At 42.9% G+C, this 17,645-nt stretch overlaps 2 protein-coding genes across 2 annotated transcripts in view; one reads left to right on the forward strand and one right to left on the reverse strand.

Annotated features, from left to right (window-relative positions):
- Positions 1-10,288, forward strand: part of CCDC152 (coiled-coil domain containing 152) — a 25,007-nt gene extending 14,719 nt beyond the window's left edge. The window contains exons 5-8 of the mRNA XM_084833155.1: positions 1,465-1,567; positions 2,964-3,091; positions 7,827-7,910; positions 9,486-10,288. Of these exons, the coding sequence (XP_084689281.1) occupies positions 1,465-1,567; positions 2,964-3,091; positions 7,827-7,910; positions 9,486-9,608 (438 nt within the window). The 3' untranslated portion in view covers positions 9,609-10,288. The remainder of the gene's footprint in view (positions 1-1,464; positions 1,568-2,963; positions 3,092-7,826; positions 7,911-9,485) is intronic.
- Positions 8,101-17,429, reverse strand: SELENOP (selenoprotein P). The gene is made up of 5 exons (XM_084833154.1): positions 17,348-17,429; positions 15,900-16,115; positions 13,815-14,027; positions 12,560-12,677; positions 8,101-11,618 (listed from the first exon to the last, which is right to left on the reverse strand). Exons 2-5 carry the CDS (start codon positions 16,100-16,102, stop codon positions 11,241-11,243), a joined length of 912 nt encoding a protein of 303 aa, XP_084689280.1. The 5' UTR covers positions 16,103-16,115; positions 17,348-17,429; the 3' UTR covers positions 8,101-11,240.
- Between the last annotated feature and the right edge of the window lie 216 nt (positions 17,430-17,645).

The following is a 17,645-nucleotide window of genomic DNA, read 5'->3' on the forward strand; positions in this document are numbered from 1 at the left end:
GGTTGCCACTCAGAAGACATGTTTTGAATCAAAGGAGCGCCTCCCTCCTTTCCTCCCTGGCATGTGTGCAAAGGAGCGGGGGGGGGGGAGAGTCTTGTTTTCATCTCTTAACTTGTGCTGTACTGTTTCCTCACAGTCCCCAGGAAAGTTACGACTTACTTCTGATAGACATAAGATTGTGCTGTAAGTCTGCAACCCTAAGCACATTAACTTGGGAATAGGCTCCATTGAAGTAAATAGGACTTACTTCTTTGTAGACATAAGAGCATGCTGTAAGTCTGTAACCCTCAGCACGCTTACTTGGAAGTAAGCCCTATTGAACTTAATGGGGTGTTCTGAATCAACAGAGGACATTGATTTTGAGCTACGTGGGGTGGGGGATCAGAGCTGTCTCCCTTTGTAGTATTTTACCCTTTTCTTCCTCCAATTGAGAAATGTGCTCAAGCATTTACATGTCAGATATGTGGTTTGAATCCTCAGCAAGACTTGAGTGGAGTCAGGAGTTGCCCTCCAATTGTGCACCCTTCCCTCCTTGCAAGGAAGACAGAGAGAGCACAGTTGGCGGGCAATTCCTGCCCTCACACCTGTCAAATCTGCTCGGTCTCCTTCTGTGCAAGGAACCCTCCCACCTGTTCTTCCCTCCTTGCCAAGAGGATCCCCACTCAGGATCTCCCAGGTGCAACATGCCCCACAGCCCATTCTCAATGCGTTTGTCATGCTCCCAACAACCGAAAACAAACGCCCACAGATGCCCAGACACAGCAGTTTCTTCCGCTATTGGAGAATTTCACGGGGAGGTCATGGCGCTCCTGTTTCATGGGGTGGAAAAAATACCACATCTTTTGCATTTGGGGAAAACACGGGATAGGCTGGGGAAAATGGCTGGAGACGCCCTGGAGATTCATGACATCATCTAAAGAGCACTCAGACTTCCATGAGAGAGCCATCTTAATAGGAGGATAAAAACTCTGTGTGAAGAAGCTCTTAGTCTTGTAGCTGATGGATGGGGCCACAGCGTGCCTTTCTTTTGCACAGGCAACTAACAGTTGGAGCAGAGTGTTCTTTCTGGCAAGGAATGGGGAAGCAAGTTTGGTGATATGAATTGGCCCTGAATGTAACAAATCCAATTATATCAGCTAAGGTTGCGGTTTTAAACACACTAGGATGTAAAATCTATTGAGCCCAATAGGATTTATTCTGAATAAACTTGTTTAGGATTGCACTGTAAGCTGGTTTGTGAGGCGGCATTATTCCTGTTCTATAGAAGAAAAATTGTGGCTGGATTTTCTGGCCTTCCAGTGAATTCATAACTTGCAGTCAATTTTGAAATGACTAATTATATTTCCTTAAAGGTCAATTAAATGTAAAAGGGGACTTGTGGGATTTTGTGACAATTCAGTCTCTGATCAGATATGTAAATTGAAAGGTCTATTGTTTTAAAAGATTGCTTGGATAAATTTACAGGAACATAAGAATATGATTGATGGGCTCCTAAGAGAAATTGAAAGCAAGGAGGAAGAACACAGGCTTGAACAAATAAAGTTTCACTGTGACATGAACAAAAAAAGTAAGCATATGTGTAAACCATATTTGGGAGATACTGTGATTTGTAACATCCAAAGCATAATATTTAGTTGGACCTACTAACCAATTATTTTTCACTAATGAACATTAGTCTGAGAGTTATACATTTCAAGGCAATTTTAAATTATCTTTCCTGACTCAAAAAATATGCATATGTAAAGGCCCACATCTATGATTTGCAAATGAAGCTGTAATTGCATGTTTTGACTACCAGCAAATCAGGCAGCTCGGCTGTTTTACTCCTAGCTTGTAGACTCTACAGTATAGACTCTACACTGACTGGTGGGCAGGTTGGGGGTGGGAGAACCGGCAAGTGAGGGGGGCGTGGTGGTGGTGGGGAGAAGTAGCAAAGGTGATCCCTAACAGGGGAGGAGGAGCAGCACAGCGGTAGGTGGCAGCAGGGGACAGTAGGGAGGGAAAAGAAATCCTGAGCAGGGAAGGGAGGAGGAGGGGAGGAGGAGGGAATGGGAGGGGTGAAAACAGGGAATCCAGGTAAGGGGGGCAAGAAAAGAAGGAATTCATGTAAGAGGGGCAAGGAAGGAGGGAATGGCATAAAAATGGCAAATGCACCTGCGGGTCTGGGGAAAAAATGACACATGTCCCTGCAAGCTTGAAAGGTCTGGCGTAGGTCTGGCATATAGAAATTGCGTAGGTCTGGCGTAGAGACATGGAGAGCACAGGGAAGTTGGTGCTCATTACCATGTTTTCAGAAGGACGTTATGCTGGTGCAAAAGGCTGCTGGTGGGGGCCTAGTTAGGCATGATGACAGCAGCTGCATTTTTTCAGTTATGTGTCTGCCTGCCCTATTCACATAATAATGTGGGAGTGTAACAGTATTTAGGCAATGGGTAGGCAATGTGGTGCCCACATGCACCAATGTGCCCCTATACACCTTCCTTGCTTCAAAGAGAAGTGGGAGCCTCTAGCTGCACTGCCATCTTAATTTCCCATGGACGCCTCAGGGCAGGTTACTTGTCCTTTGTGACTAACCATGCCCACCCATGGCAGTCATTTTATAGTTGTGACCAGGACAGTTTCTCAGATTTCCAAATGTTCCCACAGGCCCAAATGTTTGCCTACCCCTGATTTAGGATATTTGAAATATACACTTCAGCCACAGTGACTAAGGATAAATTGCAAGTTACTTTGGTCAAATATTTTTACTAGGTACCAACCTGCATCACCTTTTTATCAATGTGCTAATTAACTTCTGCATAATGTCTGCAAATTGATTTAATATTTAAAATTAAAAGTCTTAACAATTAAGCTGGCTTTTCTTACAAACCTTTGAACAAGCATTTCAAATGCACAAAATGTTCCATCTTTTTAAAATCCACTTAATGCAGTGAATTTTTACATTATTTTCTTTTAACTATTAGTTGAAACAAAGGAGGAAGAACACAAGCAACTAATGGAGAAGAAAGATCTGGAGATTTTGGGACTAACTAGACAACTGAGAGCTCAAGAAAAGCAAAAACAGAATGAGATAATCAAATTGCAAATAGAGGTATGTGCTAGAAACCCAGAGATAGCAAAACTGAGAGCTATGTCAACAAAACGGGAGATCTGCACATAGCACAAGTCTATATTCATAGTGCGTCAGCTCAGCCCTTGAATCCATTAAGTGCAGGACTTCTGCAGCAGCTGCCATGCAGAAGTTTTGTCCTGTTGGCAAAAGACTGGAATGCTAGTGGGGAAATTTCAGCAGTGGGACTGAACTCTGTCTGGTCTGGGAAAAAGCTATGCACCTGACCCCAGACCTCCAAAGAGACTTTATGCAGGTATTAGAGACTGGAGAAAAAGGAGAAATTACTTACTGGTCTGATTTGTAGTAACACTTCCTTCATATGCACAAGCATTCTTGGACCAGTGAGAAGCTCCATCAGCTTGTAAATTAGGAAACCCCACACCAGAGACTATTTAGGCTCAGGTTGTAAATGAATAGTTTACATAGAAGGAAACGTTAGATGCATTTGAAACCACAAGTGATGCCCCTGTGAAAAAGATTATTGGGTCTGTTCTCTAAAGAAGCATATAAAATCCAAGTGGAAACTTGTAAATGAGAAACATTACTTTTCATGAAATGAGAAACATTATTTGTTTAAGCAGAACTTAACTTGTTGCTTTACTGGTCATCTGATAAGACCATCTCATGCTATTCTTGGAAATAATTGGAAATAATTTCCCCTGATATTAATGGGACATTCCAAGTAAATGAGTTTAGGATTGAGATATTAGAATTATGTTGCTCATGTTGTTCAGTCGTGTCCAACTCTTCGTGACCCCATGGACCATAGCACGCTAGGCCTTCCTGTCCTGCACTCTCTCCTGGAGTGTGCTCAAGTCCATATTCACTGCATCGGTGATGCTATCTAGCCATCTCATCCTCTGCCGTCCCCTTCTCCTTTTGCCTTCAATCTTTCCCAGCATCAGGGTCTTTTCCAGTGACTTTTCACATTAGGTGGCCAAAATATTTGAGCTTCAGCTTCAGTATCTGTCCTTCCAATGAGGAGTCAGGGTTGATTTCCTTTAGGATTGACTGATGTGACCTCCTTGCAGTCCAGGGGATTCGTAAGAGTCTTCTCCAGCACCACAGTTCAAAAGCATCAATTCTTCAGTGCTCAGCCTTCCTTATAGTCCAGCTCTCACAGCCATACGTTACTACTGGGAAAACCATAGCTTTGATTATACGAACCTTTGTCGGCAAGGTGATGTCTCTGCTTCTTACTATGCTGTCTAGGTTTGCCATAACTTTCCTCCCCAGGAGCAAGCGTCTTTTAATTTCGTGGCTACAGTCACCATCTGCGGTGATCTTGGAGCCCAAGAAAATAAAATCTGTCACTGCTTCCATTTCCTCCCCTTCTATATGCCAGGAAGTGATGGGGCCAGATGCCATGATCTTAGTTTTTTTAATGTTGAGTTTCAAACCAGCTTTTGCACTCTGCACCTTCACCCTCAACAAGAGGCTCTTTAGATCCTCTTCGCTTTCTGCCATTAGGGTGGTATCATCTGCGTATCTGAGGTTGTTGATAATTCTCCTGGCAATCTTAATCCCGACCTGTGATTCATCCAACCCGGCGTTTCTCATGATGTACTCTGCATATAAATTAAATAAGCAGGGCGACAATATACAGCATGTCGTACTCCTTTCCCAATTTTGAACCAATCGGTTGTTCCATGTCCGGTTCTTACTGTTGCTTCTTGACCCTCATGCAGGTTTCTCAGGAGACAGGTAAAGTGGCCTGGTACTCCCATCACTTTAAGAATTTGCCACAGTTTGTTGTGATCCACACAATCAAAGGCTTTAGCATAGTCAATGAAGCAGAAATAGACGTTTTTCTGGAATTCTCTTGCTTTCTCCAAGATCCAGCGAATGTTGGCGATTTGATCTCTAGTTCCTCTGCCTCTTCGAAACCCCGCTTGTACTTCCGGTAGTTCTCGGTTCACATACTGCTGAAGCCTAGCTTGTAGGATTTTGAGCATAACTTTGCTGGCATGTGAAATGAGCGCAATTGTACGGTAGTTTAAACACTCTTTGGCATTGCCCTTCTTTGGAATTGGAATGTAAACTGACCTTATCCAGTTTTGTGGCCATTGTTGAGTGTTCCAAATTTGTTGGCATATTGAGTGCAGCACTTTAACAGCATCATCTTTTAGGATCTTAAATATCTCAGCCAGAATACCGTCATCTCCACTGGCTTTGTTGTTAGTAATGCTTCCTAAGGCACACTTGACTTCACTCTCTAGGATGTTCAGTGACCACACTATCATGGCTATCAGGGACATTAAGATCTTTCCTGTATAGTTCTTCTGTGTATTCTTTCCACCTCTTCTTAGTCTCATCTGCTTCTGTTAGGTCCCTGCCTTCTTTGTCCTTTATCATGCCCATCTTTGCACAAAATGTTCCCTTGATATCTCCGATTTTCTTGAAGAGATCTCTATCTAGTCTTTCCCATTCTATTGTTTTCCTCGATTTCTTTGCATTGTTCATTTCAGAAGGCCTTCTTGTCTCTCCTTGCTATTCTCTGGAACTCTGCATTCAGTTGGATATATCTTCCCCTTTCTCCCTTGCTTTTCGCTTCCCTTCTTTCCTCAGCTACTTGTAAAGCCTCATCAGACAGCCACTTGGCTTTCTTGCATTTCTTTTTCTTTGGGATGGATTGAGTTCCTGCCTCCTGAACAATGTTACGGACCTCTGTCCATAGTTCCTCAGGCACTCTGTCTATCAGGTCTAATCCCTTAAATCTATTCCTCACCTCCACTGTATATTCATAAGGGATATGATTTAGGTCATACCTGAATGGTTTAGTGGTTTTCCCTATGTTCTTCAATTTCAGCCGAAATTTTGCAAGAAGCAGCTCATGATCTGAGCCACAGTCAGCTCCAGGTCTTGTTTTTACTGACTGTATAGAGCTTCTCCATCTGTGGCTGCAAAGTACATAATCTGATTTCGATATTGACCATCTGGTGATATCCATGTGTAGAGTCGCCTCTTGTGCTGTTGGAAAAGAGTGTTTGCTATGATCAACATGTTCTCTTGGCAAAACTCTATTAGCCTTTGTCCTACTTCATTTGGAACACCAAGGCCATGCTTTCCTGTTATCCTGGTGACTTCTTGACTTCCTACTTTAGCATTCCAATCCCCTATGATGAAAAGGACATATTTTTTGGTGTTAGTTCTAGGTGTTGTAGGTCTTCATAGAGCCAATCAACCTCAGCTTCTTCGGCCTCAGTGGTTGGGGCATAGATTTGAATTACTGTGATGTTGAATGGTTTGCCTTGGATTCGTACTGAGATCATTCTATCGTTTTTGGGATTGTACCCCAGTACTGCTTTTCCCACCCTTTTATTGACTATGAGTGCTATTCCATTTCTTCTAAGGGATTCTTGCCCACAGTAGTAGATATAATGGTCACCTGAATTAAATTCGCCCATGCTTGTCCATTTTAATTCACTGATTCCCAAGATGTCGATGTTCAATCTTGCCATCTCATGTTTGACCACCTCCAGCTTACCTTGATTCATTGATCTTACATTCCAGGTTCCTAAACAATATTGTTCTTTACAGCATCGGACTTTCTTTTCACTACCAGACACATCCACAGCTGAGTGTCCTTTCAGCTTTGGCCCAGCCGCTTCACTCTTTTTGGCGCTACTTGGAAATTCCCTCTGCTCTTCCCCAGTAGTAGGGGAAGTAAGGTCACCTTCCGACCTGAGGGGCTTATCTTCCGGCGTCACATCTTTTAGCCTTGTGATACGTTCCATGGGGTTTTCTTGGCAAGAATACTGGAGTGGGTTGCCGTTTCCTTCTCCAGTGGACCACATTTTGTCAGAACTCTCCACCATGACCTGTCCGTCTTGGGTGGCCCTGCACACCATAGCTTATGGCTTCACTGAGTTACGCAAGCCCCTTCGCCATAACAAGGCAGTGATCCATGAAGGGGATGTTGCTCATACCCATAGTATTTTTGCCCATTGCATTCTTGCCCTTGTATTTCTGAGAAGGCACACTTCATAGCACCAGAAATATTGTTGTAGGTCTTTAATATCTGATCCTGTTTTGTCACATGGTTGCAATCTTCCTCTACTGCCTCCCACAATTTCTTCAGTCCCACTGATATCCTGCCTTCCCTCCCAAAAGCTCCGTAACATACAAGGTTCTCCCTCCCTTTATCTTCACAATTATTCTGTGAAGTAGGTTAAGCTATGAGATGGTGACTGGCTTCATGGCTAAATTGGGATTGGAACCTGGATCTCCCCGGTCCTAGTCCAGTACTCTTAGGGAGCAATCCAGTGCGGATACTCAGCCACCTCCAAACTCGGAGGCGACTATCTAATGCAAGATGGGCGGCTGCCCTGCATTCCTGGTTAGACAGCTGATTTCGGCTGTCTAGCCAGGGCAGGTCAGAGCAGGGCACATAGGAAGTGTTGTAACGATGCTTCTGCCGCGCCCGCCCTGCGGAACACCCCTTTCGCCTCGCCCTGCTCTTCCAAGCATGGAGCTGGGGATGAACTGTGCTGCCTGTGAGATGGGGGGGGGGCAGGGAGGCTTTTTTTTGGGAACCGACGGTCAGCTCCCATAAACCACAAATCCTATCCTGTCTAGCAGCCATAGGATTGCACCCTTAACCACTATACCATGCCGCCTCACATACACAAATTATTAAAGTAGTAGTATTTGCATAGTTGTTTTTTCCTTGCTGGGTTTATCAATATGCTAATGTTTCTAAAAATTATTTCAGTTCGATGCCAAACTGGTAAGGCTTCAGGCCAAAATGCCCAAATCGTATCCAAATCCAACACCATCTCCTCAAATCTACAGAAGGGTATGTTTTACAGCACTTCCTACTGTTGTTTCTGTATGTTCAATTGGATAGTTAGGTGCATAATATTTTAAGAGCCAATAGGCTGGAACTATAAATGTTGTATCCTATCCTGCCTACTGTACCTTAATGCCTCTGCAGGTGTAAATAATGTTCCAATCCAGTGACTTCGTCTGCAGGGAGGAATGCAGTTGTATGTTGGAAGCCCCCGCATCTAATGTGGCTTCTCCATTTATTTCAAGAGTGAGGTGAAAACACACACACACAAATGAATTGGGAGCAGAGTGTTCACATGGATCTTAGGAGCAAAGTGATCTGCAACTCTCATACGTTCATTTCCACAGCACTGAAAACTGTACAAAGCTTTGTAGTTTTTACTTACAAATACGTTTACGTTCAGATAGCTCTGCTGTCATTTATACATCCACAAAAGTTCTTCAAACTAAAATGTGATTTGGATAGGTGGGTAGGCCTTGTAAAATTATTTGCAAAGCTACACATACCGTTTAATTATGTTTTTTGGAATGACCATTGTATGCCGAAGGAAAGCCGTAAATCATGCCATCCAGTGATAAGGGACTACAGTGGTTACTGCTGATGTGTGGAGCTTATCAGTGGTATTGTCCTTATCTGAACCAGTTCCATCCCATAGGTTAGCTTTAATTTACTTCTGTACACACAAATTATGGAGTTACAATTACGTAAGTCACTGAGGTCATCAGAGGGCATGTTCCTGGTGGTTCCACATGGACCCATGGCCCAGTTGGAGTCCACCAGGAAAAGAGCCTTCAGTGTGGTGGCCCCCTTCCTGTGGAATTCCCTGCCTTTATTGGTGAGGCAGGTGCCAACATTGTCTTCCTTCTGGGGCCTCCTGAAGGTGTTGTTATTTCAAGAGGCCTTCTTTGCACAACCAGCTGTGGTTTATTAAATTCCACTTTGTTGGGGATGTCTTGAAAAAGAAGTTTTAACTTTTTAATTTTTTTTTATTATTATGTTGTTCACTGCTCCGAAATCTTCTGATGTGGAGTGGTATATAAATATCGTAAATAAATAAATAAATAATTGCTCTATATCTTCCTCAATGGGTAAGTTGTCTGGGTAGTTAGTCACAATACACATGAGCTGTTTGAACATGCTAGTACTTTTCAACAGCCGTGGCATTTTTGTTGTATATGCACTGTCACCCTGTTTCCACCTTGCTAACATACCATGGGTTGTTGAAAATGCAGTGTGAGTGAGTATGCTGGTTGCTACATGCTTGCCCACTTCAAGAAACAACTGAGAGATGGATAAACAATCCACTGACACCCCATCCCTTGGTTGCTTATGGGATGTCCAAACTGTTTGAGTTGTTGGGGGAGCCCATGGGTTCTAACTCTGGTTTGTTCATCCCCCAACAACCCGGGGTTTGGACAGGGTATCCCTGGGCTGTTTATTACAGAAGTGATCAGAAAACCCTGCTGCATTTTCAACAATCCACGGTTTGTTAACTGTGGGTTGTTAGTGATGTGCGAATCAGGTCCATATCTCACATCTGAGTTTCAATGGACAACGAAATATTTGCTTGAATTTCTGTAGAAGCTTCAGTATCTTCAAGAAGAGAAGAACAAGGAAATTGAGTTTCTACGCAATACCATCAAAGACTTAGAACAGAAGCTGGGTAAAGGTCAAGATTCCCACCTCAAACGGAGGCTGTTTTGAGAATTACATGAAAACACCAGAAACATTGTCTTTGAGAATGGCCACACTGGATTGACAGCCATTTTAAATTTATTAAAAACTCTCTTATTGGTTGACCACACACTAGCTTTCCAGTAATATTTTGAACTTTCATGCTTATAAGGGTTCACCATAAAAGAATTCAGGTTTTGTAGGGGAGTTGATTTCCCTATTAAACCATCATGAACTATGGCAAGCACAATCTAAGCAATTCCTTTCTGTTGAGCATTTTCTTTCATCTCTAAATCTTCCAAACATAACACACAAAAATTCAATTCATTTTAGAAAGATGAAGCATAAGAATGAGATATATTATTTAGCTACATAAGGAGATAATGTGTTATAAAACTTTCGTTAATCAGTTATAAAAGGTGACCCAAACCAACCCTAGAATGACAAGCCACAGGTCAACAGGAACTGTTGGTAGCTAGATCTAGACTTCTATCTGATCAACAGGTGGTTTTGGCCCTGATCCTTTAATGGAATTTGCTAGCACTTCCTCCACCCTGCCACACTGTCACCCTCACCCCCAATTCCTAATGGCTGTGATCCTTAGCTTCAGGGACTGCCTGAGAGTAAACAGTTTCAGGAACAGAGAAAGTTGGTTTAAAAAGGCTTTGCTACAGGATTTTTCCTTACATGTGCATGTAGAACATTTGTTATTTTGGAATTACAAATTCTGGCGAAGCCCCTTGCAGATGAAAGCGCACTGTCTGGAGTATTGCTCATGCTCAAGCTTTCAGTATACACCAAATTCTATAATACAGTTTGATCATTAAGTGGCTCTAAGGTTTTAGTGGGGGAAAAGCTCTTATTTTCCTCGTCTTCAAAAAACATGGTTTAAAAGCTAGTTAACATGTCTTTTCTTATCCTCTCCTGTTCTTGGTTGCTGTATATCAGACAGAAGCCCCTAGGTTATAGTTTCTGCTTCTGTCTTCACAAAGGCAAAAAGAATGGTAGAAGAAGAAACCAGAAAGACAAGCTAACCAAATACTGCAAACACGTTGAACTGGCACTGAAAAACAATTCCATACCATTATGAGAGCATTTTGTTCTTTTTTTAAGTGAAGTCAGCTGACCCAGTCAACTCCATACCAAATCAGCTAAGCAACAGCACTTGACTACAGTTGAACAAATATAGCTGAAACTCAAGTTGTCTGACGTTTATGGATCAAGCTGCGTAGGTTGCTTTTTTAGAGCATTCACATAATGGTACCTGACAGGAAAATCATGGTTGTAATAGTCACTCATTGTATTTTAACTCCCTTTTGTTCTCTTTGATAAATGCTTCCAGTTTGGTAAATCTGATGGTATCAATACCTGCATTATCACAGAATGAGTTCTAAATTGAGGACTCTTCCCTAGTGTTTAAGATGTTTAGATTGTTTTTCAGGCTCAGTTTTGTGCCCTTCCTGGTCATTGTCAGGCATCAGAGGTTTCAGGCTCACTTGCTGCTTGTGACTGTCAAGCAGCTGTTGGTAGACGTCACTGACAAGACTCAGTGACATTCTCTGCCAACAGCTGCCCGTGTCACCTGCAGGAAGATGGGAGCTCTCCACGACAGTGTCAGGAGGCTATGCTACGTAGATCTTCAAACAACAAGTGCCGACAGTGTCAGCATCAGCTACCTGAAGTAGACCCTATCAGCTGCTGCCAGTTTCAGCTCAACTGCCGGAGGCAGATGGCATTTCCTTTTCGTCAAAGCCTCTTCCTCTGTGGGGGAACCTCCACCACTCCTTGCTGCGGGGCAGCTTCTACAATATCCTGGCTACCTGCCTGACCCTCTCTGTTTTGCACCATAACCCTGCTGTGATGTCGCTGATTGTTCTGTGGGGACCGATGTTTATGCTCATGATGCCCATGCCCATGATGCCCACGGCCATAATGCCCAGGAGGAGGCGACTCGTGATATGAAGGAGCAGGCACTTCTTCAGTTAGCTTTTCATCTGGTTTCTTTGATATGTTTTTGCATATTTCCTCATTCTTTGGTGTCTGGAAGGAAAAAGTTCAGAAAACATAAATGCACGCAGGTTCAGTAGACAGGTGAGTGTATTTAAAAATATACAAAATCTTAACTGGTTCTTATATACTCACTATTTCATCTTAAAATGCAAACTTAGATTAAACAAACTAATGTAGTTAAGCTTAATTTTTCTTTAAGACAAAACTTGCTACTTAAGTTACAACCCTTCAGATCTATGTAGTCCCCAAAAGATGTTAAAGATTATAACAATTTTCTCTCTTCCCAACCTCTCCCCAGTAATTTCTGAAATTGCACCATGATGAGATCATGGAACTCGAGAAAATACCTAGCATGTTTTAGTTCCTTGGCCACCATGCCAGAACCATTAAAGATGGGGATTTCCATTTGCATGATGGCAGGGGATCAAATATTTTATTTATCTTGCTGTTCCTCCAAGGAGGTGTATAAGGGGTTTCAGGAGTTCTCCCACTCATGGTGCACGCCTGGCCCAGGCATGCTTAACTACAGCGATGGAATCACAAGGTGCCATCTGGACCTTTCACAGAACTAAATTCTATTAGAAGTTCTTAATGGAGTGGCTAAACATTGGTTGTGCAACTGGGGAAGCTAGACATATGAATCCATCATCAGCTTGGGAGGAGCTCCAACTATCTGCATTATGGCAGGGTTTTCTTTAAGTTGTCCATAGCATCCAGAGAGCAGAAACTTCCAAGATGCAGCATGCCCCACATCAGAGGTGGGGAACTTGTGGCCCTCCAGATCTTTTGTCCTACAACTCCCATCAGCCCTAGCCAGTATGGCCAGTGGTGAGGGATAATGGGAGTTGTGGGCCAAAAGATCTGGAGAACCACAAATTGCTCACCCTGCCACACATCCATTATGCACAGACCCCAGCTCCCCCCCCCCCACACACACACACAATGGAGAGGAGAATAAAGTAAATACCTACCGGGTAAGAGCAGTTTCCACACTTGGTTTCACAGTATGTGATCTGAATGGCTTCTTCCACATATGGAAAACTCAAGAAAGAGTAAGGCAAACCAAGGTGATACACAAGGCGGCCACACCTAATAGGAGAGTTACCCAAGTTATAATATCAATGCAGCCAGCATATGTTCATCAAGTGCAGCTTTATGAAATCGAAAAATGAATGTGGTAGAAAAGAACTACTGCAAGCACTTCACTACTGCACCAATACAATACAATAAGGTTGGGGGGTGGGTGCATTTTCAACTGCTTATTATTACACTAACACATCAAAGCACTTCCTCCCCCTGATCATAATGCTGCTGAAATCCAGGCACCTCCTTCTGCCATGCCTGTTTAGAGTGCAGGGAGTTCTTTCCAATCAACAATCCTTGAAAGCAGCAGAGTCAAATTCACTGGAGATGAGGCTATCGATAGCGGCTAGTTATGATGGCAATATATTACCTTCGGTACTGGAGGTAGTACTGTATGTCCCTGAATACAAGTTTCTGGGGAATGTGAGCTACAGAGTGCTCTTGCACTCGTGTCCTACTTGCAGACTTCCCACAGGTAGCTGGTTGGCCACTACACAAACAAAACACTGAGCCAGACTGCCGTTAGTCTGACTGAGCATGGCTCTTCTCATGTTCTTGTCCCATAAGCCTAGCTTACACCATACCATTCAGATTGCACGTGATGGCTTAAATGATAGAATGCACCACCCTACAATGACATTAATAAATTAAAATCCTAGTATATAGAACAGCAGTGTAGCAGGGAGAAGGCCAGGCTAGAACTCTTCCCTTTGACATGCAGTTTTTATATGCTGGAGGTTTTATATGGAGGAGCATTCATTCACGTAAGTGCTACAGCCCAGACACAAGTTAACCACCTCAGTTTGAAGTAGACTGTAGTTTCACAATGCGATAGCCCTTATTTATGTTGCCACCCACCCAGAACAATTACAGGATAGCATCTGGTCTAAAATAATCACCATACCCCTTTAAAACAGGGACGGAGAATGTTTGGCACTCAGGATGTTGTTGGATGCATCTCCCATCATCTCTCACCATTGGCTAAGATGGCTAGGGCTGATGGGAGTTATATCCCACCAGTACCTGGAGGACTACATGTTCCCCACCTGTTCTAAAAGGTGCAATACTTCATAGTAAGATACACACAAAGAACTGGTGATCCATTTGATTTGAGCTTTCTTAGCTTCCCATTTATAGACAGACCTGTCATAAATCAAGAAGTCGTCCTTCTTTCCACTTAGAGTAGTCCAGACATCAGGCTGATTCGTATCCTGCTGGTACACAGGAATGTTCTCCGAAACCTTCTTTCTTAGTTGATGATGGTTCAGTTGGGAATGATGTCCTTGGTGATTGATCACCACAAAGGAGACATTGATCAACCCATCACTTTCCAGCTTCAGTCGCAGGTCTTCCAGTCTAATAGGTATGAAGAGAAAAACTGAGTATCCTATGCAAATCGTCTTCTTTCCTTTGCTGGGGGGGGTGTGTGTTTCTAAATAAATAGTGGCTTCTCTAAATCTATAATATGCCATTATTATTTGCAACATCTTATTGTTATGCCAGCTTCAAGGGTATTGCCAGAAATCTCTGGCACTAGCTTTTTATGTCTGGTTTGACGCACCACACATACCAAAAGATCCAGCTTTGGAAGTGGCTACACTGGGGTAGGGGTTGGTTTCCTTGGTTTGGTCAGGAAACAATCTTTGACTAGATTTATGTTTTAGTGTTCCTACTCATGAAGATTTCAATGCCATATGGGAAAAACGTGATCCTTCTAGGCCACTGAAACAATTTAGGGTGCAGTCCTATCCAGATGCCCGTCAGTCTCTGAACTCAGAGGCTGAAGGGCATCCTATGGAGGGAGAGAGGAGCACAGAGGTGATCACTGCCTCCGTGCTCCTCTCACCCTGCATTTTCACTAGACAGGCGATTTTGCCAGTCTAGCTGGGGCTCTGTGGAGCACGAGGAAAGGTGGCTGGGGCAGCCAGAGGATACTTCGCTGTCTGGGGCCACAGGATTGCTCTCTTACAAGATCTTTAAAAAAAAAACATGTAGTGTTCTTAAAGCTTTCCCACATATATGATTAAAAAGCCTTTTGTGCTCTACCCCACCTTCTTTACAAAAGCTTTATATTAATTCTTGCAAATTAGTGCTAATATACCATTTTAGTTTTATTTTTTTTAATGGAGTTGACAGTTCCGTACAATGCATGTGTGGCTATATCAGCCATTTCCTGCTCTGTCTGCAACTGCCGTGCAAGCCCCAAGCTGTATGCACCTAGAGGACAAAAAACAGCAAAAGCAGAAGATCATTTGGCAGCTCCTTCTTGCCCACCAAAACGCAGGTACGGCCACTATTAGTTTGCACTGCAGTGAGCAGTAGCAACCTACTCCCACTCACTTATGCCCAACTTGGGGATCTTTGCCCGGCCACCAAAACCTTTTGTACTATACAGTGGGAAAAGGTGGGAGGGTCTCAAGTTCCTCCCCCATGTAAGGCTTTAGAGTTCATGCTTCCTGATTTGCAAAATACCCAGGGATATCTTGGACATGCACACTCAGAATGCAGTTGGACAGCTGTACTTGATTTTCCACGATACAATATACAGTGCTGTGAAAAGTGACAATCCCTCCTGGAAGCCTACAAGAGAACATCAGAAATGAACTGAAAAGTCAGGGGAGCACTAATGATCTAGATTAAAAACCAAACCTACGAAACTGTGGTACTCTGTAGCATGGGCTCTTGTTAGTTAATGTTTCAGAAATCAAGCTTGGATTAAATTCAGAAATTAAGAATGAAGTTTATAGGATCAGAAGGAGGAGGAGTAGCTTTGTTATTATTACATGAGCCATATCGATTCCAAACAGTGAAATCAGTGCTGTTAGATTCAGAGCCAAAAATATCTTTACAACAGTAATATGAACCCATTCGGAGGGGGGCTCGGGAGGGAGGGCTCCCAGCGCTACCAATCAGAAAGCATTGCAGAGTTTTCCCTCATTAGTTTATTTTTTCTGGTAAGAAAAAAGTTGGAAGTGGATGTGGGAAAACACAAGAAGGCTACAAAAATTGGAGACCCCCACGATGTCTGGAGCCCTGTTAAATTCCATGAACAAGGCAGGATAATTTTTAAGTAAAAGCCTTGTCTGGAAGGAGACACAGACAAGTAAAAGCTCCAGAAATCTCTTTCTTTTTCCAACCAACCCTGAACAAACGTCTCTTAGTTTTAGAAACAAAAACCATTCTAATCTCCTCCCTCAAATTGCACATGTAATTTCAGATTTTCCTCACCTAGAAGCCTGCAACAGGCACAAGGATCAGCTAGCTTGGAGAAGGGCTACCACGGCCACAGAACCTCTGGAGTCCAGCATTGGATTTTGCTCCCCAATACGCCATTCTGGAGGCTCCTTACAACGGGTACTTGACTCCTGGCGCTCTGTCCCTCCTCCTGGGAGGAGACAGAGAGCCAGGGCAAGCCCCAGCCCAACCCACATGGCTGGGCTCCAGCTGCAAAACAAAGAAAGCAAGTTAAAGTAAAGGAATTCTGGGCGAAGATTACAAGCTATCTCACAATGTTCCTGTGTCAAAGTTCTCTGGAATAGTACGATAAACAAACTAAGAGAACTTTGTTCAGTACTTGTTTTTCAGGGCATCCTCCCCCAATCCCTACCCCGTGTTTGTAAATATTTTTTGTGTTTGTAAATATTTTTTGTTGTTTCAAAAATACATTTTCTAACACTTTGGAATTCAGCTTTCTTGATTACTACGCCCATAGAAAAACATGTTACTGTGTTTCTACTGGTGTGTATTTAAGTTGAAACCGTGGGACCCATTACAGACCAAATGAGGTGTGCAGCCTGATCCTATGTATATGTACTCAGAAGTAAGTCCCACTGAGCTCAATACAGTTTCCCAGTAAGAATGCATAGGATTGCACTGGAAGAGAAGATAATAATAAACATGTACAACTTTTAGGATGCAGTCCTATACACACTTACCCAGAAGTGAGCCCCACTGAATTCAGTGGGGCTTACTTCTGATTAGACATGTCCAGGATTGCACTGTTTTATGTCAGATTTAATTTATTTTCTCTGTATTTTTTCCTCTGTTCTGGCAAGCCTGAACAAAAGATAAATTCAGTAAGAACGTCTCTCTTTCATTTCTATAGGTCCCTTTTTTTAAAAAAAAATAACCTATTCTCTTTTATTTCAAGAGCCTGAGAATTGTATCGGGTGCTTCAACTTCTGCAGAATATATAAGCATATCCACACACACAAAATATATTACGCGAATGTAATGTGCTCATGGCATATATGCAATATTCATATATAAAACAATCGGAACAATAATGCTGCGATCCTGTACACACTTACGTGAAAGTAAGCTTTACTGAACTCAATGGGGCTTACTCCTGAGTAGATTTGCATAGGATTGCAGTGCAAAGCTTCCAATATTAATGTTAAGTTCTATCGCTTAAAGTCCCAGAGCACAACGCTTTGAAGACTAGAATCTCGCTTGGGCAAATACTTTTACATAGATAAGAAATATAATCCTCAATCTGTTCCCGATTCAACACAATGAAGCCAGTAGTGTATAGGAAATACTACACACTGGAGAAAGAGGGATTTTTCAGTAAACTCCCCCCGGCCTCGATATTTCAAGTGCAAACTCCAGTGCAATTCCGTGCAACGACATCAGCAAAAATCAGAAAGCCAGCTTGACATGAAAATAGCACTTACCCGGGCCCCACCCTTCGCTTGGCTGCTTTCGCAACTTGCCTTATGCGCTCTTCCAAGCCTTGCAAGTAAAAACAAGTACATTAACAGCGACAGCGGCAGTTCTCTCGTATTTATACTTCGCCTGTTTATCTCCGCTTTCAGACGCGGTTCAAAGTTCAGGGGACTTTTTTGCAATGTGCTTGCAAGCGACTCCCAGCCCTCGCGCAAAACCAACCCAAATGTGTGTATGTTTTTTAAACTAACTTAACAGCAGGTTCTCCTGCTGTCCTGGTAAAGGGTTTGTTTGTTTTTGCAACAA

The sequence above is a fragment of the Heloderma suspectum genome, chromosome 2, assembly GCF_057233095.1.
Source record: "Heloderma suspectum isolate Gila_16-S chromosome 2, 16-S_ref, whole genome shotgun sequence".
Classification (NCBI taxonomy): domain Eukaryota; kingdom Metazoa; phylum Chordata; class Lepidosauria; order Squamata; family Helodermatidae; genus Heloderma; species Heloderma suspectum.